This window comes from Calidris pugnax, unplaced genomic scaffold, assembly GCF_001431845.1.
Source record: "Calidris pugnax isolate Ruff unplaced genomic scaffold, ASM143184v1 scaffold25, whole genome shotgun sequence".
NCBI lineage: Eukaryota > Metazoa > Chordata > Aves > Charadriiformes > Scolopacidae > Calidris > Calidris pugnax.
Genome location: NW_015090805.1, coordinates 2,338,064 through 2,360,807, shown reverse-complemented (window position 1 = coordinate 2,360,807; position 22,744 = coordinate 2,338,064). Strand labels below are relative to the sequence as shown.

The 22,744-nt window shown below is 38.7% G+C and overlaps 2 protein-coding genes across 2 annotated transcripts in view; both read left to right on the top strand.

Moving 5' to 3' along the window:
• Positions 1 to 9,241, top strand: part of TRAPPC10 (trafficking protein particle complex 10) — a 34,523-nt gene extending 25,282 nt beyond the window's left edge. Inside the window, exons 15-22 of the mRNA XM_014938206.1 lie at positions 287 to 445; positions 1,535 to 1,764; positions 2,581 to 2,681; positions 3,131 to 3,257; positions 4,079 to 4,249; positions 5,546 to 5,723; positions 6,120 to 6,314; positions 7,147 to 9,241. Coding sequence (XP_014793692.1) covers positions 287 to 445; positions 1,535 to 1,764; positions 2,581 to 2,681; positions 3,131 to 3,257; positions 4,079 to 4,249; positions 5,546 to 5,723; positions 6,120 to 6,314; positions 7,147 to 7,385 — 1,400 coding nt within the window. The 3' untranslated portion in view covers positions 7,386 to 9,241. The remainder of the gene's footprint in view (positions 1 to 286; positions 446 to 1,534; positions 1,765 to 2,580; positions 2,682 to 3,130; positions 3,258 to 4,078; positions 4,250 to 5,545; positions 5,724 to 6,119; positions 6,315 to 7,146) is intronic.
• A 2,073-nt stretch (positions 9,242 to 11,314) lies between these two features.
• PWP2 (PWP2 periodic tryptophan protein homolog (yeast)) overlaps positions 11,315 to 22,744 on the top strand; it is a 30,685-nt gene continuing 19,255 nt past the window's right edge. Inside the window, exons 1-12 of the mRNA XM_014938281.1 lie at positions 11,315 to 11,415; positions 11,556 to 11,668; positions 12,450 to 12,544; positions 12,916 to 13,015; positions 14,066 to 14,209; positions 14,596 to 14,731; positions 15,243 to 15,463; positions 16,647 to 16,790; positions 17,866 to 17,936; positions 18,958 to 19,094; positions 20,264 to 20,412; positions 21,019 to 21,166. Coding sequence (XP_014793767.1) covers positions 11,398 to 11,415; positions 11,556 to 11,668; positions 12,450 to 12,544; positions 12,916 to 13,015; positions 14,066 to 14,209; positions 14,596 to 14,731; positions 15,243 to 15,463; positions 16,647 to 16,790; positions 17,866 to 17,936; positions 18,958 to 19,094; positions 20,264 to 20,412; positions 21,019 to 21,166 — 1,476 coding nt within the window. The 5' untranslated portion in view covers positions 11,315 to 11,397. The remainder of the gene's footprint in view (positions 11,416 to 11,555; positions 11,669 to 12,449; positions 12,545 to 12,915; positions 13,016 to 14,065; positions 14,210 to 14,595; positions 14,732 to 15,242; positions 15,464 to 16,646; positions 16,791 to 17,865; positions 17,937 to 18,957; positions 19,095 to 20,263; positions 20,413 to 21,018; positions 21,167 to 22,744) is intronic.

The window sequence follows — 22,744 nt, the reverse complement described above, 5'->3', positions numbered from 1 at the left end:
CACTGAATTCTGTGCTACCAGAGGTATACGGTATGCGAGCCAGGTAATCTAAGCCATCCAAGGAACAGTGGTTGTGGTCACTTGAGTTGAAACAGCCAGTTTCTCCACACTGATGTATCTGAGCTAGGTTTAATGTGTTGCACAACACCAAAACCTCACACTTTAAGTTACCCTAACATGTGTGACAAATTGTCTGGGAATATTGCTAAACAAGCCTTAACAGTGCATTGTAACCATGGACTGATGAGTACTGGAACCTATTAACAATTTCTGCTTTCTTCCTCAGATAGCCTTTTGGCTGGCATTCCCCAGAAGGTGAAATTCACAGTGACTACTGGTCACTACACCATGAAGAACGGGGACACTTTGCAGCTCAGTAACGCGGATGCCATGCCTATTCTGTACCATCCAGAGAGCAAGGCAGTCATCTATTCCAACACCAGAGGTAAGCAATTAAGTAAAAATTAATAATCTTTGAATGACTGAGTTAAACCTGTGCTTACAGTGTTAAGAACCTTCATGCTGCCTTTTTCATAGTAATTATTAAACAATTGTAGGAACTTCAGTGCAAGAAAGGTCTTGAACTTTCACCCTCAAAGTAGTAGTGTGAACTTTTCACCAAACATAGCTGAACAACTTTAATTTTCGTTGATGAAATTCAGTAGGCATGGTGAAACTGCTGCTGAGGTGAGCATCTGTCATGATTTCCAAGTGAATGCTGGTGATCTTTTATTACTATGCAGGCTGTGTTTTAACTAGACCATTTTTACTGTGAAGCTGTTGTAGGTAGGTTTTTACATAGTACTCTACATAAATGGAGCACTTCATTTGCCAGTGTTTCATTTAAACCGATGGCATCCTAACTCCATTTCTTCTGACCATAAGTACTGCATAGTCTCCTCAGTTGTTCAAACTCAAGCAACTTTTACATGAATGGGAAGGACACTCTTAACAGACTTGATGAAATTAAGAAATAGACTTTAGAGAGGCACCTCATGTAGTATTTTAAAAATGGATGATGAATGATGATGCGTGTGCATTCAATAAGTTGTAAGTTTGCTCGAAGTGAAATTATGAAACTGAAGAGGTGAGGACATTGTAAAAACTTCAGTAGGTATCATATGACGGACTAAGTAGCTCTTTGGAAGCTTGTTATCAAATTGTCCTCTTAGTTCTTTCTTGAACGTTGGAAGGGACTATTACATGGAATGTGATGGTTACCTTCCTGCAGTTTAAAAAGTATAGAGCGTTAACATTGGGAAGTTGTGAACAGCAGTGGTATTTAAGAAGGGCAGATTATAGCTCATTTGGAGAGGTTACTATGGAGTTGCAAAACGTGATTTCTTGGCAGCTGTTTTTGCAAACATGAAGGTCTTGCTAGGAAATGGTTATGGCACCACATATTTTTCTGTGACACTTAGCTTTTTAAGCTAGTTTCAATATGTAGCTACAGTTCAAAATGAAAATTGTGAAGGTATGAATGGGTTTTAAAACTACTTTTTTTTTTTTTTTCCCCTATTCTACACAACTATAGAAAAGATCTCAGAGTCATCATTAAGGATTCAGTCTTCTGAAAAGATCACAAGCATCACTTTGCCAGTGGCTCCTGCATATCACGTGATTGAATTTGAATTAGAAGTCATGTATTTGCCATCAGCCACAGAATCTGCAGCAGAGAAAGAAAATACTACAAATAAAGAAGTTCACAGAAAAAACAAAGAGAAGCAGAAACAGGACAACTGCATGGCTACTGTTGACCAAAAAGTAAGATGTAATTTAATGTTTTTATTATGAAATCTATTTGATCACAAGGGCATACACTTCACAAAAGTGGTGGTGATGGGACAGCAAAATGATCTCGAAACCATCACCTTTCACAGTGTTGCTCCTTGTTAAAATTGACCAAATGTGCTGCCATATATCTTTGTGTGTGAAGAGTTGGGTAAAAAGAATAGCTATGGTCTAGCATTGCTAAAATGGGACGTAATGATTTTATTTTTTTATCTCTTCATATAAAAATGTGTTGTTAAATATACATGCTTTACAGTTGGAAGAATGGCAGCATTTCATTTCGGGAGAAATTCTTTAGTGAGCTGCTTCAAGTTAAAACAAATACACATTAAATACATTTTTTTTAAATATTTTGAACTTACGTTTAATACATTAAAATATTATAAAGATATTTCAGAAACAGATCTTACAGCAATTTATTTGATATTGGCTTTTTACCAAATTATTGTATTAAGGTGCTATTGGTATTATTAGTGTACTTTTATCTTTTTTTTCTTCTATTCTTCCTTTATTTCTAGTCTTCAGAATTGGGTGTGTCTGTTTCCACAGGAAAAGCTTCTTTGAGATTTCGTATCCTACTCACAGGAAAACAAAAACCTAATATTTTATTAGATTAGTATTGACATACTGATTTTTGGTTTCTAATTATTTTTTTCTTCTTCTTCCCCTTCTGGATGCCTTAGCTGTAGACACTTGCTGAGAAAAGTTTTGCTTAGAAAAGAGGAGAAAAGCAAAATTGTTATGCCAAAGACTGTTAAGAATAAGAACTTTGTTTCCTTTTTCCTTTAGGTAACCATTGATTGTCCTTGGTCGATTTACTCCACTATTATTGCATTAACATTCTGCATACCTTTTAATGCCAAGCATTCCTTATTGTCAGCTGGAAAACGGTAATGTACTCATTAAGTATTTATTGTTTCTTTCTTAATGCAAAATATAGAGCTGGAGTTTCATAAGTAATATTTATAGCAACTTTTTTTTTTTTTAATTTGGCCTTTTATCTTAGACAGCTTCCCATTGGAAGCCTGTGTGTTTCCTCTACTGTTCTTTCATAACAATAAAACATTTGTGGTTTCAGCTATTTTTGAGATAAGACTACAAGGTAAACCAGGCTAGCCTATTTCAGTGTAGTTATTTGTTTTCATTTAATGTGAAAGAGGATGATTTACAGCCATGTTTCTACAGACTTGTAAATACTGAGGAAAAGATTGAAAGAAACAAATACAGCTGCTATTCTGTTTTAGCTTGAGCTGTGCACTTTGAGAACAATTTTATGGACAGGTACTCTTTCAGTGTAACTATTCAGCTTTTGTTGAAGAAACTGTGTCATGTTTTGCAGGAAGTATGTGCAAGTCTGTGTACAGAATTTGTCAGAACTCTGTTTCCAGCTTTCAGACTACAGCCTGAGAAATTCTTCTGACTGTACAGATTTGCAGCTGGTACCTCTGAACCCTGAATCTCAACAGGTAAAGATTCACTTGGTGGTTTATGAGCTCGTTGGCAGGACAACTAGACGAAGGTTCTTGTTAGTGAAATTATTAGCACTTCTGCACATAGATTTTGTAGTAAGTAAGGCTGATAGCTGATGTTAGGTCAGACCTTTGTAGTCCTCTGAGTAACTTTGATTCTTAAAGATTGTTTAGAAGGTATTTACACCCGTAGATCTTTGATTAAATTCTAAAACTTGCAAAGATTATTAGGTAAATTTGTCTATTTGCCACATGCAAAGCACTATGTACCTGCTTGAACAACAGCTATACAAATGTAATATCACTAATATCACTGTTAACAATTAATTTGATCATCTTATAGCTGCAGTTTGTTATGTTTTAGGAAAAAGTCAGGTGGAGACCATTTTCCAATTAAATAGAGCTGTAAGCTAGTTCTGTTGCAAAACAATCCCTCTGAAGCTTCTTTCAGCCTTGTCTGAACATGATATTAAATTGGTCATTCTTAGTGCCTAGGAAAAATAAATGCAAACATTATTAATATCTTTATTAAATTTTACTTTTGAATAAGATATTTTTTCAAACATACTTGAATGTGAAGTATTCTCTTTTGAAACATTGATTCTGACAGTGAAACGTATCCCTCCTTTTAATTAGATGTGCATTGCTTAAAAAAAAAAAAAATCACTATTAGTTATTTTGGGTATGTATTTTCCCTAATGATTTATTTAACACTAAACAGGTAATTTGGTTTTATAAACTATATTAATTCCAGAACAGACAAACATTTTCTTTTTCAGAGGAAGCAAGGAGCTAATAATATAAACGTTCTCTTTCAGGTGATATACAGTAAGCAATCAATATTCTTTGTATGGGAATTGAAGTGGACGAAAGAGCTTCCTCTCTCCTTGCAGTGCCTGTTTTCAGTCAGCTTTTGTCCAGCTACCTCTGAAGAACAGTCTCTTACCCTGAAGCCGTTCACTTACGAATTCCAAGTGGAAAATTTTTTTGTAAGTACTCTTCTAAGTATAGCATGTTAACCGAATATGGTTTCCTAATGTATGGAAAGGGAAAGTTAAGAAATATATTAGAAAAATCATCTTTATCCGATGAAATTGATACCTACTTAGAATCATTGGCTAGCTGGTGTTGGCTGACTAATAGAACTGAATATATGGTGGAATCATATACTTACCACTGGAGTGGGAGGTGCAGGGGAAACATAACCTTTGTGCTAGTATCTGTAATCTTGTTTCATTTTTTTCTCTGTTTTCACCTTCTTGGGCTTGTGCCACAGAGACTGTCCTTAGATTACTGAGCTGCTTTTTCCCTGCTGGCTTAAGACTGTGCTCTTCAAAGCAAATTGCAATTTCCAAAAAAATCTTTGCTATTGAAAGCATTTGAATTGTTTTTTGTAGTGCTTGAGATGAGCTCCTCTAATGAAATATTTAGGGTTTTCTAGGCCATTATCTTAAATGTTTCTTCTTTCCCTTTATGGACAAACTTTATTCCTTTGATCAGTTAGTAAGCTTATAGGCTAGATATAACTTTCTATCAACATTACTTAATCTCATCTCTAAATGCAGTCTTGTGTTACCTGTTTTGGTGCTTGGGTAAAAAGTAGCAACATGAGAAGACTCTGATTTGGTTAAATCCTTTTGTCTGTTTTCAGTGTTGCTATGTTTTCTACCTATTTATTACAAACTGGCATTGAGCAATATTTTAGGTATTTGCTTACCTACTGGCACGTGACTGGCATTTGTTGGCGCGTGTATCAGCCTTTTTCTGGATTTTAAAGAGAACTAATTGCATTAAACAGTGAGGGGTTTTGATAGAAATTGAATTTTGTAGTAATTAAAAATTAGTGCTCTGATAATGTGGGCACTGTTACTCTGGGGACTATGATGGTAAGAGTGATGAAGTAGTTCTCCTGTATTACTCAGCATTTGAGTGATGCATCTGGAAAGTGAGGAGCCAAGAAACTAGTTAAAGTTTGTTTAAATAGTAAGAGGATTTGTGTCCATTTAGGAGTGTTGAAAGGCTGAGTTAAAGCACAGAAGTGGAGGTAAAAATGGTGTATTCGCTGCTGGTATCAAAAATAGATTGAATCAAATTTAGTTCTGATTATTTTTTCAAACTGAACAAGATAATGAAGTGACTATTACTTATAACTGAATCTTGCATTAAAAAGATAATGGATGTTAAATGTAAAGTTCAATTTGTACTGTATCTATTGTCCAGTTCATTCTAAGCACAAGTAAAACGCCCCTTTTTTCTTGATAACAGCACTGTTTTCTTCCTGACAGACATTGTATCATGTGAAAACTGAAATTTTTCCACCGTTGGGGGCAGAGTATTGTAAAACAGGCTCACTCTGCTCTTTAGAGGTGTCAATCACCCGACTTGTTGACCTCTCAGAGGTTGACAGAGATGAAGCATTAACAGAATCAGATGGATATTGCACAACAAAACTTATGTATGAAGGTAAGAATATTTTTCTTAAGCATATTGACAAAATTCCCCAGTAGTTTTGGCTTGATAGTGACATCTGCCAGATTTTCTGTGGCATATATTCTTGTATTGTGAGTATGACTGCTCAGTAAAGCAGTTTTCATTCTGCTAGACTGAGAATATTTTATTTTTTCCTCATTAATTTGTCTTTAAGTGGAATACGTGTTGTTAGGACTGGTTGGATACTTGTTTGAGACTCAACTGTGGTCCCTTTTGTGTGGGGCTATTTTCTTACCTGCCGTAATTCCTCACGCATAAAAGCTCTTAGATGTTGCTAAAATACTGATTTTAAAGGTGCTTTAAAACTGTACTGAGGGTTCTTCGTTTTTCAGAAAAGACCTTTATAGCGTTTGCTCTTCATTCTTGCAGTTGTTGACAACAGTAGTAACTGGGCAGTCTGTGGAAAAAGTTCTGGAGTGATATCGATGCCTGTTGCAGCTCGAGCAACTCACAAAGTCCACATGGAAGTGATGCCACTGTTTGCTGGAAATCTACCTTTCCCTGATGTCAGATTGTTTAAATACCTCCCTCACCATTCTGCTCACTCCATGCAACTCGATGCAGGTAAAGCTATCTCAACTACATGGCTGTTTACAGAAATTATTCTGCTTCTCCTGTGTTATTGTGCAAAGAGAAAAGCAAGGTGAGGAAGTATATTGCCCAAGTGCTCTGGGTGTCATGGTTACTTACCTTCACTCACAGTTCTGGTTTGGAACTTAAAAAATGTTGTTCTAATGGGAACTTTGAATTGGGGTAGCAGTCTTAATCTGTTAGGAGGAATAATAAATGCATTGGTTTTTGTTTTCTTATATTTCCTTTAAAGATTATTGTGCAAATTAGTTGTCACTGAATTTATAATTAAGGGAAAACTACTTGGTAACCCTCTAATCCTGCAGATTCATTGTCTGTAAACTGCATATCTGCTGTGTCTTCATTAACTTTGACATTTTTTACCAGTTTTCAAAAGGACAAAATAAGTACAAAAAGTACAAAATAAAAGAACTGCTGAAAACCAGATTAGATGAAGAGTTTAAATTAGCACAGGCACCCAGAGCTTTTATCTGTGCTGTTGAGTAGCCCCAGCACTGTAGTGAGAATTCACTTGTGCAGGCAACTTACTGCTTGTCAGCAGAGCTCCAGGAACTGCCAGTGTGCACCTTTCTAGCCTGTGACAAACAGCAGGTCATGCTACTTACATTTTCCTTAGAAAGCAATATAATTCACTCTGTTACATCTGCTGCTGGCTAAAAGTGTGCAGAGACTGTTACCTCGGCAGAGATGATCAGTAGCTGTTATTAACATGTAGTAAGTTGACTGTGCGTCTGCGATCTGAAATAATTTTTAACTTGTTTAATCACGCCTTAGAATAAACCTGTGGGTTTTTTGTTTTAAACAGATAGCTGGATTGAAAACGATAACCTGTCTGTGGATAAGAACGTGGACGATCAGGCTGACAGCAGCAGCATAAGGAGCAGGGGCAGCTTGCACTCTGCAGCCAGTGGGGAACACAAAGGTTTGCCCATGCCCCGTCTGCAATCCTTTTCATCTGGTCAGGTCTTCAACTGCAGCACGGGTATGCAGATACTTGTCATCCCCAGCAAGGACGACCACGTTCTGGAAGTCAATATTACGTGACGACCATGGTATGAAAAGAAGGAAAGCAAAACCCATTAGAAACTGGATAATGAAAGCACTTTAAAGGATTATGACCTGCTTAGTCTTTGTCGTAACATTCTAAACTCTAAGGAGACCTATGGCACTCAACGTGTACTGGCCATGGAAGCACCAGACAATTGTATCAATTTAAATGTACAGTGAAGCTTGTGTCAGCTAGTTTATATTGCCACTTTAGGATGTTTTGTGTAAGCTATTGGGTTTTCTCCCTTCGGTCACATCCTGCATCACAACACGGGGCCACAAAAACAAAAAAAATCCAAATATTAGGACCACTTCTTTATTTTTGTCTGGCAGCTGAGAAATTTGTTTCACGCTTCGTACATATTTTAGAATTTAGAGTTGGATGATAGAATTATCCAAATCTTGGATTTTTATGTAATAATTTACAGGCTTTTCCACACATGTGCCAGAAACACAACAAAGCATACAACAGCACATTCACTGGTGTAATCATTGCTTTTCTGTTGGTTTTTTTTTTTTAATGTTTTATCATTGTTAATTCCTGCCATTGCAATTTTATATTAAACTTCCATCATTTGCATACTTAGATGCATGGGAGAGCTACTGCTATAAACAATCTTAACTGAACAAAATTCCTTAATTTTTTGAGGCTTTCTCCTTCACAGAGTAGACACTGTGATGTCACATATTATATGATTTTTTGGGGGCTGGGGGTTGGGACATCCTCTTGCATAGTTCTTACCAAAGAAAGATATTGATAGAATTTAATAATATATTATTTGGCTTATTGAGTTCCCAGATTAATTTCTTTTATTACCATTTCTAAGTGGCTTGGTTTGCTGCCCCAATTTTTAAATTGGGGCAAAAATTTCAGTATGATGTAATACTTGAACAGTCAACCTTTCATCATAAAGGCTTAGTGTAATTATTACTGATTTAGAGGCCAGACTTCCGCATTCATGATGGAAGAAGGAGGTTGGTTTGATATAGGAAAGCTTGCAGATGTAGAATAATTGTGAAACAAAGTTAAAACATGTAACTTAAAGAATTTCATTATTTATATCTGAAATGTAAATACAAAAAAATGTAAAAAAAAAAAAAAGTGTAATTTTTGTGAATGTTGCAAATCCATCTGTGACTGGAAAAATTACAACTCCTCCTGATGTCCTGCTTCTGATATTGAAACTTGCGCATTTAATGTGAGAATGACCTTTTCTACTTGCAGATCTATAATGGTGCGATGTCAACCGACTCCACAGAGGAAAACTGTCCCATATCAAATACTTGTCAGTAAAGCTAAAGTGAGGAACTGCTCATTAGACAAGTTCATTGTTATTATTTTTTTCTAAACTCAGGTTCTGCTAAGTTTATTATAAAGGGGAAGAAAAACTAACCCTCTTTACAAAAAAAATCGCAATTAAGTTGAAAAATGAATAGGCACCCTGCACTGGTCTAAACATTTTTTTTAATTATTATTATTTTTTATTTTAAAAAAAGAATATGTCTAAATAGATGTATAAAGTAGACCTGCTAGCTTCAGATGTTCTTGTTATGCATCTTCTTTCTGTGAAGGAATGCCCTTTCTCTGTGGAAATCATACCATTTTATTCTGGATAAAACCCAAAGCATCATTTAGTGCGAGTGACTGCTGGGATTCTGACTGGAAAAGGTAACAAGTTAGTGACTTTGACACTGCAGGTATTATAATTAATTCCATTTTCATGGTTTGCTATTAAATCATTTTTCACATTGTTCTGTAATATACTGTTAGATTAAACACATTGTACTAAGATTGTTTAATGAAATTGTAAGCGTTACAGTTCTAAATATACATGTTTTAAAAAGAAATCCTACTTCTCTGCTGCTGTGGCTTTTCCTATTTTCCTTTTCTTTGAGGGAGTGATTGTTTCATCTGTGTTAGCCAAAGCTACTTCAACAGAAAAATGTATTTCTAAACTTAAACAAGGGGATGTATTTAGAATAGCAGTCTAAAGTGTGCTCTTATTGTATCTGACGGGTTGCGCCTTTCTGGAACAAGAGCTGCCCAGCATCCGCAGGGGAGCCACCTGAGGGCTGCTGCTCTTCAGGCTTCAAGTAGCTCCATGGCCACCAGCACAGCACATGGACCAGCATCTCCTGCCAGCTAGGCCCCCATCTCTGTACTCTTGCTTCAGCCTCCCTGAGTCCTGTCATGGCCAGGAACCATGGCCCAGTGGCACTGTCCTGAGGAGAGATGAGAATGGCTGAAGAAGAGAACATGGGCATGCAGAGGCCAGGTGATCACACAGTCCCTGCCAAGGAGTACATGTGTAGAAGGGGAGACCAGTACTACTGAACAGGATTCACTGTGCAGTCTGTCTTTCTGGCACTGGTTCCCCATCAAGAGGGATGCCATCCAGAGGGATCTGGACAGGCTTGAGAAGTTGTCCCATGCAAACCTCGTGAAGTTCAACCAAGCCACGTGCAGGGTCCTGCACCTGGGACATGGCAATCCTGGGCACAAATACAGGCTGGGCAGAGAATGGCTGGAGAGCAGCCCTGAGGAGATGGATTTAGGAGCGCTCGTGGCTGAGAAGCTCAACATGAGGTGGCAATGTGCGCTGGCAGCCCAGAAAGCCAACCGCATCCAGGGCTGCATCAAAAGCAGCATGGCCAGCAGGTCCAGGGAGGTGATTCTGCCCCTCTGCTCTGCACTCGTGAGGCCCCACCTGGAGTACTGCATCCAGCTCTGGAGTCCTCAAGGTAAGAAAGACATCGACCTGTTAGAGCAGGCCTGGCGGAGGGCCACAAAAATGATCAGAGGGCTGGACCAACTGCTACTATGAAGACAGGCTGGGAGACCTGGGGTTGGTCAACCTGGAGAAGGCTCTGGGGAGACCTTATAGCGGCCTTCCAGCACCTGAAGGGGGCCTACAGGAGAGATGGGGAGGGACTCTTTTATCAGGGAATGTAGTGAAAGGACGAGGGTCAGTGATTTTAAACTCAAAGTGGGTAGATTGAGAGTAAACGTTATGGAGAAATTGTTTTCTGTGAGGGGTGTGGGACACTGCAACAGCTTTCCCAGAGTTATGGTGGTGTTCAAAAGACGGGTAGACACGTTCCTCAGGAATATGATTTAGTAATTTTTATTTCCTATTTCTTATGTATTTTTTTGTCAGAGTTAGTTTGATGGTTGGACTAGATGATCTTTAAGGTCCCTTCCAACCTAGACGATTCTATGATTCTGTGGATGTCTCTGTCCAACCGTCAACCTAACTGACAAAAGTAGACACCCACACAACAAACAAGGAGCATCATCACTAAACCATACCTCCCAGCACTACATCAACCCGTCTTTTGAACACCTCCAGGGATGGTGCCTCAACCACCTCCCTGGGCAGCCCATTCCAATGTCTGATAACCTTTTCAGTGAAAAATTTTTTCCTAATATCCAGCCTGAACCTCCCCTGGCGTCCCCACCTCTCTACACCCTCTTTTCAGGGAGTTGGAGAGAGCGAGAAGGTCTCCCTTCAGCCTCTTTTTCTCCAGGCTGAACACCCCCAGCCCCCTCAGCCTCTCCTCATAAGACTTACTCCCCAGACCCCTCACCATCTTTGTTGCCCTTCTCTGGCCCCGCTCCAGCACCTCAATGTCTTTTTTTGTGTAGGGGGCCCAAAACTGATCTTTAAGGTCCCTTCCAACCTAGAAGATTCTGTGTTTCTGTGATTCTGTGTTCAGGGCCAGGCTGGATGGGACTTTGAGCAACCTCTTCTAGCGGGAGGTGCCCCTGCCCGTGGTGGTGGTGGCGGCGAAACCCTGTGACCCCTAAGGCCTCTGCCGCCCTTAACCCCTCCGCCATCCCGGGGCATCCCCAAGGTCCGGCCCAGCCCCGCCCCCGGCAGAAACCCTCCGCCTCCTCCCTGGGCGCATGCGCGGTTTCGCCGCGCGCCCGTCCCTGTGCCGCGGCTGTTCCGTGTCTCCGCGCGCCGGTCGCGGCTCCACGCGCTCCTCACGTGCGGCCGCCGCCGCCATGAAGTTCGCGTACCGGGTGAGTGACCGGCGGCTTCGCCCGCGTGTAGCGGCCGCCCCCCCATCCCTCTTCCCGGCTCTTTTAACCGCTCTTCCTCCTGTCCCTCCCCTGCCCCGTTTCTCTTGTCGTGTCGTTTCCTCCCCCGCCACCCTTCGCAGTTCTCCGGCCTGCTGGGCACCGTGTACCGCCGCGGGAACCTCAGCTTCACCCGCGATGGCAGCGCCCTCATCAGCCCCGTCGGGAACAGGATCTCCGTCTTCGATCTGAAGAAGTAAGCCAGCCCCAGCGGCTGCCTTTCCTCTCTCCCCCCGCCTCAGGCCCGCCGTCCTCTGCCTCCCCCCGCCCCCCCCCCCATCAGTGGATGGGAGGAGGAAGGGCCTGGTACTGCCAGCACGGTTTTTTGGGGGGGATTAAACCCCAGAGGGGGTCGGTGAAGCCCGAGCCGACGGTGGCAGCGTTGCCCGTGATGTGGGAGAGGGGGAAGCGGTGCTCCCTGCACCGCCGGCTCCCGCAGCCCAACGTGAGAGAGGTGTAGAGGTGCATCTGGTGTGGGCCTCCAGGATGGTTTGCCTGCCCAAAATGTCCTGAAAAGCGTGGTGTTAAAAGTTAGGAGCCTGCCTAGTAGAATAGTTGTTGAGGTGTTGTGCCGTGCAGGTTTTATGCATACAGGTCCCAGGGGAGAATAGTATAAGAAGTGTGTAAGCATGTGCTTTAGAAATAGAGGTTTGCATTTGATTTTAGTCGTTTGCTGTTTTAGTGTGCTTCTGCCTTGTAGTCTCTTGTACCTGACAAAGCTTAGACTGTCATCTGCCTTTTCCTGTAGGCCGGAGTTGTGATTGATGCTCACTATGCCAGGATTCTGGCCAAGAGCCCATCTCTTACATAGCTAGTGTTTATGGGATTGTGGCAGTTAAAGAAGGTTGTGGGAGTTCTACATCTAAGTTGATTCAGTGGCTTTAACATAGGTGTTGAACCATATTTCCTTGATTCCAAAGATGACTCTTATTTTTACATCCTTGTGCCCAATTTACTGTTTTATCTTTTTCTTGCAGTAATAAGTGTGAGACATACCCGTTGGCTACGCGGCTTAATATTGTGTGCGTGGGGCTCTCTCCAGATGGAAGTCTTGCCATACTAATTGATGAAGGTACTTTCATTAAGGAGGCATTTGTTTTATAAAAGAGTGAAATAAAAATATAGCCTGAAGAGGAGAATCTGTATTGCTATGTGTTCAACCTTAACACAAAGTCCTCTGCTTTAAAAACGATGTTGAATTTTTTCGGGAAGGTATCTTTATTTACAAAACTTAAAAAGGAAATTATTTACAAAATTTAGAAAGTGAGTTGTAATTTTGATTGTATTTTTCTTCTTAATATTATTAAGTGCACTGTATTGAAAAGTTTCTGAGGAGGTCTATCCCCCCTGCTCTTTAAGGAAAGAAATGAAGCTTGCTAGGGTTATGATTTCTTTGGGAACTGGATTATTTCCATGATTCTTATTCTTTTTCTTCCCTTACAGAGGGAGCCGCCTTGCTTGTCAGTTTGATTGGCAAATGTGTGATACATCAGTTTTATTTTCACAAGCCAGTTCACAGTGTCAGCTTTTCACCTGATGGAAAGTAAGTAAAACGTGCATGCTTTAGAACAAAACAACAGAAATTATCCCATAAACTAATTATAATTATTAAGACATTCTAGCCAATCTGGGGATGATACCTATTGATTAATGTAGGGAATATTTTGAGCTGACCAGGGTTACTTGATCTGTAAAATTGAAAGTTGGAGAAAAGACGAAAAGCAAAGCCTTGGAAACAGATAGTGGCAGGAAAGTTGCCCGTCAGGGATGTTGTCTGTCTAGGTTGGGACTCTTAGAAACATAGAAGACTTTCTGTGAGTTTGACTGTTCTTAATGTATCGTAGGTAAGGTGAAAGAGGCTGTGGTAGGCACTAGTCAGTGCTGCAGAGCTGCATGATGGCACTCATGGTGGTGCAGTTTCACCACTGACATGGGTTAGTCTGAGACAGCTGTGCTACTGAAAGAGGCAGTCTGAACTGAATTGAGTGCTTCTTCTCATGTCCCTTGATGGCACAGTCACTCAGCCAAAGCGTGGCATCATAAATGTTAGAGACATCAGGACGGTGAGAGGAAAAAGTGTGGAATTCCCTTTTTGGGAAATCTGACTTAGAATTGATCATGGGTGAATTTTGCTTGAAAGCTGCAGTTGCAGTTCTATGTTAGGCAATTATGCTGGCAAGAGGACCAGATTAGAGAATATGTCTAGCAGGCATGCAGATGCTTTGTATTTGTGAAAGTGGGCAGTATATGGAGGTGAAGAGGGGTTGAAATAGAATATCCTGTTTTGAATGTTTGAACTTTTTCTTCCTTTGTGAGAATTAGAGAATACGTATTTCGTTATTAAACTTCAGTGGTTTTTACTGAATGCTTTCTGCCTTATAATGCATAAGATAAACGTGCTTTGACAAAGTTGGGGGATAATATAAGTCTGCAAATAATTTTTTAACTTGAAAGCAGGCCGTATTTATGACTTCACTAATGCAGAAACTTTTTTAACATTGTTTTGTTTAGTTATATTACAGTCTGTACTAAACAATTGTTTGCTTTAACAGCTTTGTGTGCAATTGTGCTTTGTTTTCTCCTTATATGACAGGAAATTTGTGATTACAAAAGACAATGTTGCTCTTATGTACCATGCTCCTGGGAAAAAACGAGAATTTAATGCATTTGTTCTGGACAAAACTTATTACGGTCCATATGATGAAACAACTTGTATCGACTGGACTGATGATTCCAAGTGAGTAGTTAAGCACTGTCTACTTGCTCACACTGTTAATTTTTGTATGTATATTGAAGTCCATCTTGAACTTAAAAAAATACTATCATTAGGCAGACTAGAAAGTAAAAATTAAGCATGTTTTAGGGATCAAAAATGCATTTTTGCTTGAAAATGCATAGTTATCCATAAGGGGAACACCTGTGAGGAATGTGAGTATGGTTGACCTTTTGAATGTACTCAATCCCAGTTACCTTTGCTAGAGTTGCCAACCTCAATTTACAACTCTGTTATGTGTAAAATTACTTTTAAAGGTGTGACTGATGTCTTCCCATTCAGAACATTCTCCACCCAGTGAAGAGGTTTTCAAACCAGTGTTCTAATTCAAATTGCCTTTTCTTTTGTAGATGTTTTGCAGTAGGGAGCAAGGACATGTCTACATGGGTGTTTGGAGCAGAACGATGGGCAAACCTGATCTACTACTCACTTGGAGGGCATAAGGATGTAATAGTAGCCTGCTTTTTTGAGGAGAACAGTCTAGATGTATGTATAGTCATACAACATTATTGAATTTTAATATTAAAATAGTTGAAGCAGAATCTTATTTGTAAGTAAGGATGCTATTTTAATAGTATCTCAGAATTTATAAAATGCATAAGTAATAATGTCTCTCTACTTCTCCACTGTGATTCTGAGTTTACAGTTCAGTGAACATTTGAAGAAGTAAAAGGAGAGCAAGTTACTTAAAATTGCTCCCCAAAAAAGTTACAATATTAAACATGAAAAAAATTAATTACCTGTAATGTCAGCTGGTAATCAAATTGCCTTCAGTCTTTTAAAAAAATTATCTGAGGGCAGGTAAAGTAAATCACCAGTTCTCAGGGTGAGTGAATCTTTCCAGATGAAGGAACCTTGAATTCTAGAGGACTAAGTAATATATTATCTTAATGATAAGAGTGCAGGCTTGCTAACCCTTCTGCAATTCTATGTTCATAGCAAGACAGCAGAGTACAAAACATAGATATTACATGATAATTGTGTGTTTGTATTCTAGCTGTACACAATTAGCCAGGATGCAGCACTCTGTGTATGGCAGTGTGATACAGAACTCGATGGTTTGAAGCCCAGGCCTCCTAAAGATGTAGACAGGGAAAAGAATGCAGAAAAAAATGATGAAGAGTTTCTTGAAGAGTCGAAAGGTGAAGAAATTCATGGAAAAGCCAACCCAAGTGAACAAGAGACTAGAGATAAGGTTAAATATTCACGTGTTGCGAAGTAAGTGATTTTCAGTTTTCCAAAGACACTATTGGGATTTACTTTATAGAGCTTTTTTCAGCCTTTATCAGTCATTCAAAGCAGTATAAAACTCTGCCCAGGATTTGGTAGTTTACTATAAATCCCATTTTAAATCACTTTGGTAAACATGCGTTTGTCGTACCTTGAATGCAGGAAGGGCAATACCCTTCATTCACACTGAGAATAGTAAGTCAGTATAATTTTACTAATACAAGAAGTACTAACTTAATGGTGCATGTTTTAGTGTTTGAAAGTCAAGAAGTGTCATGAGATCTTCAGTACAGTATTCTATAGCTAAGTCAAAGCTAAGGCTTTGTCTTCAAGAGGTGACAACAACATTTCATAAAGATAGCTCATCAGCCTCTTTGGTAAAATACTTGGAGATGTCTTCCTGAAGGATTTCCCTATCTGTCCACATCATAAGAATAAACCAATTTAAAATAGTTGTAGCGTTTAGCTTTGCTTGAAGAAGGATAATGTTTGTTGGCCGTCTCTTGTCAGTGAAGTGAGGGAGAGACAGGGTGTGTGTAGGGGCCTTTCTGACTGAAAAGGAAATAGAAAGAAAGTACCCTACCCCAGCCCAGATTGGAAGTAGCCTCAGGGAACATCACTTCCAGACTGAAGAAATTTGGAGTATACAACTATTGTGGAAAATATTCAGATTCTCTTTTATTTGACCATTGTCGTGCTTATCTGTTCAGTTCCAGTAAAAGCTATAGCTACAAAGAAACTGAGAAAACCTTCACCAGGCGTATAATATTTATGACTATTGCTTCAATTCCTTCCTCTGCAAGAGGACTCTCATAAAGAAAGATAACCAGTGAATTAATGAGGGTCACCCATACTGGCACTCGGTGATCAGAAGGAGATGCACAGTGTGTTTCCTCTCAGGGTAACTTTTAGTCCCTTTCATTGCATGTAATCAGATCCCACGTCTGATAATCAGCTTATGGTACCAGCTGTAAACATTGAGGGAGAGAAGGGAGTTAGCTTTCACTAGCTATGTAAAGTACATATATCTAGCAATTCCTGGAACTACTGCTTTTTAGTTTTATTGTAGGATATCCTTACCACAATACTAGGCCTATATTGAAATGCAACTATAATAGCATGCTTTTTCTTTCACATTCAGTTTGTTTTTTTCTTCTTTCTTTGATGCCAGGTATTTTTTCAATAAAGAGGGAGATTTTAACAACCTGACATCTGCAGCTTATCACAAGAAAACACACCTTTTAGTCACTGGTTTTGCCTCTGGAATCTTTCACCTCCATGAACTTCCAGATTTCAATCTGATTCACTCCTTGAGGTGAGGCCTGATATATCTAGCAATTCCTGGAACTACTGCTTTTTAGTTTTATTGTAGGATATCCTTACCACAATACTAGGCCTATATTGAAATGCAACTATAATAGCATGCTTTTTCTTTCACATTCAGTTTGTTTTTTTCTTCTTTCTTTGATGCCAGGTATTTTTTCAATAAAGAGGGAGATTTTAACAACCTGACATCTGCAGCTTATCACAAGAAAACACACCTTTTAGTCACTGGTTTTGCCTCTGGAATCTTTCACCTCCATGAACTTCCAGATTTCAATCTGATTCACTCCTTGGGGTGAGGCCTGGGGCTGTGGCTGGTTTTTTTTTTTTTTTTGGTTGGCTTTCTGTGGGAGCTATGTTTCTGGTTGTTTAAATGAGGACACACCACGTTTAGTAGTGAAGGATGAATAATCAGAGTAAAAAAAAAAAAATCTTAAACATGAGTATCTATTTAGTATTGTAATTTCTGGAAAGACATAATCAGATTGATATAATAAATACCATACGACTCCATTCCATGGCTAATTACAGAGAAGTGAGGTCTGAATGAGGAACTCCCAAGTAGTTACTTGTTGGCTATAGATTTCTCCAATGCTTTGAACTTCATGTTGTCAGTCTTTCTGTAAAAAATAAAGATAGTATCTGGGAAGAAAAGTTCTACATGTGTAAAACTATCTGGAAATTGTCTCTAAGTTGTAAAATAAAAGCATAATTATTTTCCATTGCTGTATGACCCTAGCAAAAGAATGCGTAACTTCGCTATGCAATAAAATAGGGGTTTTCTCTGGGATGTGGGTAGTTCTAGTCTGTGCTGGCAAGTACATCTTTATTTGGGATGTAGATACTCCATCTTTATTCCAAATAAGGTGGTATTGTCTTTTTGATGTGTTTGAGTATAATGAAGGAAAGAATTTGTATGCTGCTTTTTGATGTTACAGTGATAGAGGAATTCAGTTAAGGTAATCAAAGAACTAGCTTGAACAGAGGAATTAAAGCCTAGATTTGAAGTTTTATTACACAAGGCATGAAAACGCAAGTTTGTTTATTGGGTAATTCTCTTACTTCAGTATTTCAGACCAAAGGATAGCTTCTATTTCTATCAACTGTACTGGTGACTGGATTGCCTTTGGATGTTCAGGTTTGTAAATTTTTTTGGTCTGTATTTGTGGAAAAAATGAGGAATGTCGTGGGCACGCAAGCCCAAATTTCTCTTACTCTTCTTGACTCTGTGTTAGAGTTTTGTTAATTTATAATCTCATCTCTGTAATGTTTCAATATAGTAAAGCAAGTCCTCACAGAATTGTTATGATTCAGGGAAATACTTTGCTAACAAAGGAAAAAAAGGAAAAGGATTACTCTTAAGTCATTTATGAAAACAAGCAGAATTAGGATAAAGCTCATATCCCTTGAATATGACTTAGCCTTAGTGTAGCTCGTAGTATGCTTTTGTTTTAAGCCCAGTCTCTTTCCCTTTGCTGCTTGTTGCACAGCCTTTTACAAAGCTACCTGGATGTTCCAGCATTCCTACTAAGTCCATAATGGTTTGCATGGTAACCAAGATTATACTTTTATATGCAGGCCTGGTTTTCTTTCCAGGTAATTTATTTTAAAAAGCAAAAAGTAAGAAGTTACCACCTCCTTTGTATTGAAAAGCCTGAGGTTACCTTGGGTATTCACTGCAGTGACCAGTAAGTAAGGCCAGTTGTCAGTCAGATAGTTATACTATCAAGTGGGAAACACACTGTTCAGGCTTTATGTTACTCTTCTGTTGCTATTTTTGAAATGTAATTTTGGTTTGCTTTACATACTTTATATTTAAAAAAAAAAAAGGATTTTTATGAATTGACATAAACATGAAAATGCAATTTTGTCCTAGAATATTTCTGATTTTTGACTATTTATCAGCATGCATCTATTTGTTAGCAAAGCTGGTTTATAACATTGCTGCTGTACTACTGAGGGTGTTAAACCAAATACAGGCTCTTGATTGTCAAGGAAAGTTGCTTTGAACTTATAAAATGGGGCTTTTATTAGAATTGATATGTGCATAGTGCAACCTGTCTGCTTAAACATTTTTTCTTTAATATTGCATGCAAATATGTGTTTTGTGGCTTGCATTGTATTCATCATTCTGGTTAATCCTTCTCATGTATTTTTAGGTTTGGGTCAGCTGCTGGTGTGGGAATGGCAAAGCGAGTCCTACGTGCTGAAGCAGCAGGGGCATTTCAACAGCATGGTTTCGTTAGCCTATTCTCCAGATGGACAATACATAGTAACAGGAGGGGAGGATGGGAAAGTGAGTGAGGCAGCATTACTGAAATATGAACTTAACTCTGAATAACGTAGTTATCAGCTTGAACTTCCATTTTATGTAGAAAGCTCTGTAACTGATATATATTATTCTTAATATAAAATCATAATTTTTTTGTCTTCGCGTTCCTTAAATGTTTTGATTTTTCTCTCTAGAGCATATGTATTTTAATTTATTATTACTGGTATCCTCTGAAAATCACATCACTTATCTTTTTTAGCAGGGGATTTGTTTTCTTTTATTATTATAGATGCAGTCACTGTAAACACAAAAAGATCAAACTCATCAAATGTTAATTTATGTATGCTTGTGGTTGTTCCATGTTATTTTTAGATGAATGAACTTCAGTCATCCAAATTCATGCCCTTTTAATAATTGGTTTTGATGTTAAATTAATTTCAGGTTATTTTTAAAAGTGCAATTCCTAAACAGATTTTTCTGTAATGTACCATTGCAGAAGCTTGCTGTTTACAAGAAAAATTAGCTTTTCATGGATGACTTGTACTGAAATAGTAGGTTATGTTTACAGGCATTGTTGTTTTGCTGTTTTGTTTTGTTGGTTTTTTTTTAAAGATGTTTGTAGAGTAATCACACAATCTTTTGGCATGTAAATGGGACAAAAATAGTATCTTACTTCCTGTCAAAATTTCTGGATGTCAGAAAATAGACCTGCTACTTCATGGTTTCTGCCATTCAGACTCAAAATTGGCCAAACCCCAGAAATCTCAAACTGCAGATAGCTAAACACACAAGATATTTATTCAGGGAGGAAAGAAAAAAAAAAATTGAAATATCTCAATTGTAACTTTTGGAGTGGCTTCACAGTTAGTTTTGAATTTGACACTTGCCTTACCTGTGGATAGTACAAACCTTGGGAGCCTGAGATGCTTTCCTTGAAAATTAACTTTTTTTCAAATTTTTTTTGTCTATCTCCGCTTAGAGTTTTGTGTTGTATATGTGTCTTTAGTAGTTTAATGATAAGCTGTGGCCTGTCTGCCTCACTTGCACAGCATCCCTTAGTGGTTCTGACTGAATGTCCTTCATGCTACTGCAGAGTTCTAGGACTAACTTTTCTTTACTCTTCTGTTGCCTTACCCTTTCTTTCTGAACTGATGACAGAGATTCTAAGGCGGCTTTTCTCATCTCCCTTGCAGGTGAAAGTGTGGAACACTTCCAGCAGCTTTTGTTTTGTCACTTTTACAGAACATACCAGTGGTGTAACTGCTGTAACTTTCACTTCCAATGGTTATGTCATTTTGAGTGCCTCTTTAGATGGAACAGTGCGTGCCTTTGATCTACACAGGTAAATATTGCAAAGCTTTTGTGTATCGTTTAGTCTTCAGCTTTTATCCCTCAAACTACAGCGAACTGCTGATTGCCTGTTTCAAGTTGAAGTTGCAAATGGCTGAGTACTACTTTATTGATTTTTGGTTCAGCCTTAGACTGAAATTTGGATAGTAATAGGAATCCTGTCATTCCATCCAGTTACTGTGAAGAAAATTCTGGAAGAACTTTTCTCAGAGAAGCTGGGAATCCAGTAAGATCGTTATCTGCCTCTGCTGCTCAAATGGGGAGAAGGCACCTGTCTAACAGAACATTGGCTGTAGTTTCAGTTGTTGAGCATTATAATACAACTGTACAGTTCTAAAGAACGGATATATGCTATGTAATATAAGAAAGCTCTTCTGATTAGTTTTGGCTGTTGTTTCTACAGAGTTGTTAATACCTTTTTTTGAATCTTAGAATCGTGCTGAGAAGTTGTCTAATTTTATACAAAGAATATTTTTTTCTGTAGATAGTTTTAATAGGCTTTAGAAGTAAAATGAAATCCCTTTTTAAATATATTCATGAAACATATGTTTAAATGTACCTAAAATGTTTTCATAATTTATTTTCACATTCACAACAGATACCGCAATTTCCGTACCTTTACTTCTCCGCGGCCAAGTCAGTTCTCTTGTTTAGCTGTGGACTCCAGTGGTGAGATTGTGTCAGCTGGTTCCCAGGATTCCTTTGAAATATTCATCTGGTCAATGCAGAGTGGGAGGCTGCTAGATGTAAGGACCTATAACATTGCAGGAATTGAATTTAACACGTAATATAGATCGTGATGATACCAAATAATTTTGGGATTAGTCGGAGGGCTTTAATACAACATGAAGTTTTTTTGTTACATTTATATTCTAGAACTGGAGCTATACCATAGTACTCTCAGCAATTTTTGATTTATTGCACAGGGGCTCTCCTGAGTTTGTGTGGGAAATAGTTTTTTGGAATTCTTAAGTAATGAACTCTTTCTAGCTAATGAAGCAACACCAGTATTGCTGAGCTAACACATGGTCATGAGAGTCTGTTATGGTTTGAGGAACCCACCACAACTTATTGTTGTTTAGAGAGTTATTCAATCGCTTGATGATCCCTACATAAGCAGGAAGGGCAATTAAGGGGAAAAAAGGAAACCCGGGGGGTTTTAAATATAAACAGATTTAATAGAATAAGACTAAACAGTTAACATTCATAATACTAAAGAACCAATATTGATCCCGATACCAATATAAAACATATAAGGATTATACTCAGCCATTTCTATCAGCAGGAAGCTGTGCTCTCCCAGCAGGGGACAGCAAATGTCAGACACAGGGAGCACTTTGGGAAGATGGGAAGGGCTCAGGGGTCTGGCATTGGGGCAGAAAGTTCTCTGGAGCACCTCCATCAAGGGAGGGAGAGAACTACACAGCAAATTTTCTAATTTATACTGAATGTGATGTTCATGGTATGAAATAATCCTGTTGGCCAGCTTGGGTCAAGTGCCTGGGTCTCTTTTCTCATCCCCACATCTGGCGAGCTCAAAAACATAGACCTAGAAACCCGCATGCCATAGCTGGCTATGAAGTAAATATTTTCACTAATTCGGTCTACTAAAAGTGCAGTTTTCCCTAACATTGAGACCTTACTGAAAAGTAAAATTACTGAAAGAGAAAATAGTTCTGTGTTGCTCAAACCAGGACATTGCCTTTCCTTCAGTAGTTGTTAAGAGATGTTATTTTCTACAGGTAATGAAGAGATTGTAGGTGCTCTCCTAAGATCAATATAGATTCATTTTGTAGAAGGTTCTTATTGTGTAGGGCGAGAAAACTATAAAGTTAAATCCCCACAGCCTTGTTGCTAGTTTTAAAAGCATTTTCTTCAGAGTAGATGTAATAAAGGAGGGACACAGTGCTGAGCAAATCAAACTCATTTGATTTTCCTGTTTTCCATTCTTAAGCATTATTGTTCATCTTGTATGAGTAGATGAACTCAGCTATTCATGTGTTTAATTTGGCATAGCGGTTGAATACAAATTACTACAATAACCTATCATTTTCTTGGGTGGATCTCCAGAGTTTTGAGTTTACTTTCTTTCCTTGGTTTCTTCTGAGAGTAGTAGGAGCTCCATCCTATAAAAATCTGTATTACTCTTATTTAATTCACAGTTTTTATTAGAATTTTTTTCTCAAATGTTTTCAGCTGCAGGATGTACTGAATTCTCAGAGCAATGACTTGCTTTTTCACAGTTGGTCTGATTGTTCTGATAAGAGGGGTGGGGGGAGGGGGGGGGGGCACGCTCTATTCCTAAGTCGGGGTCTCTAGAGAGA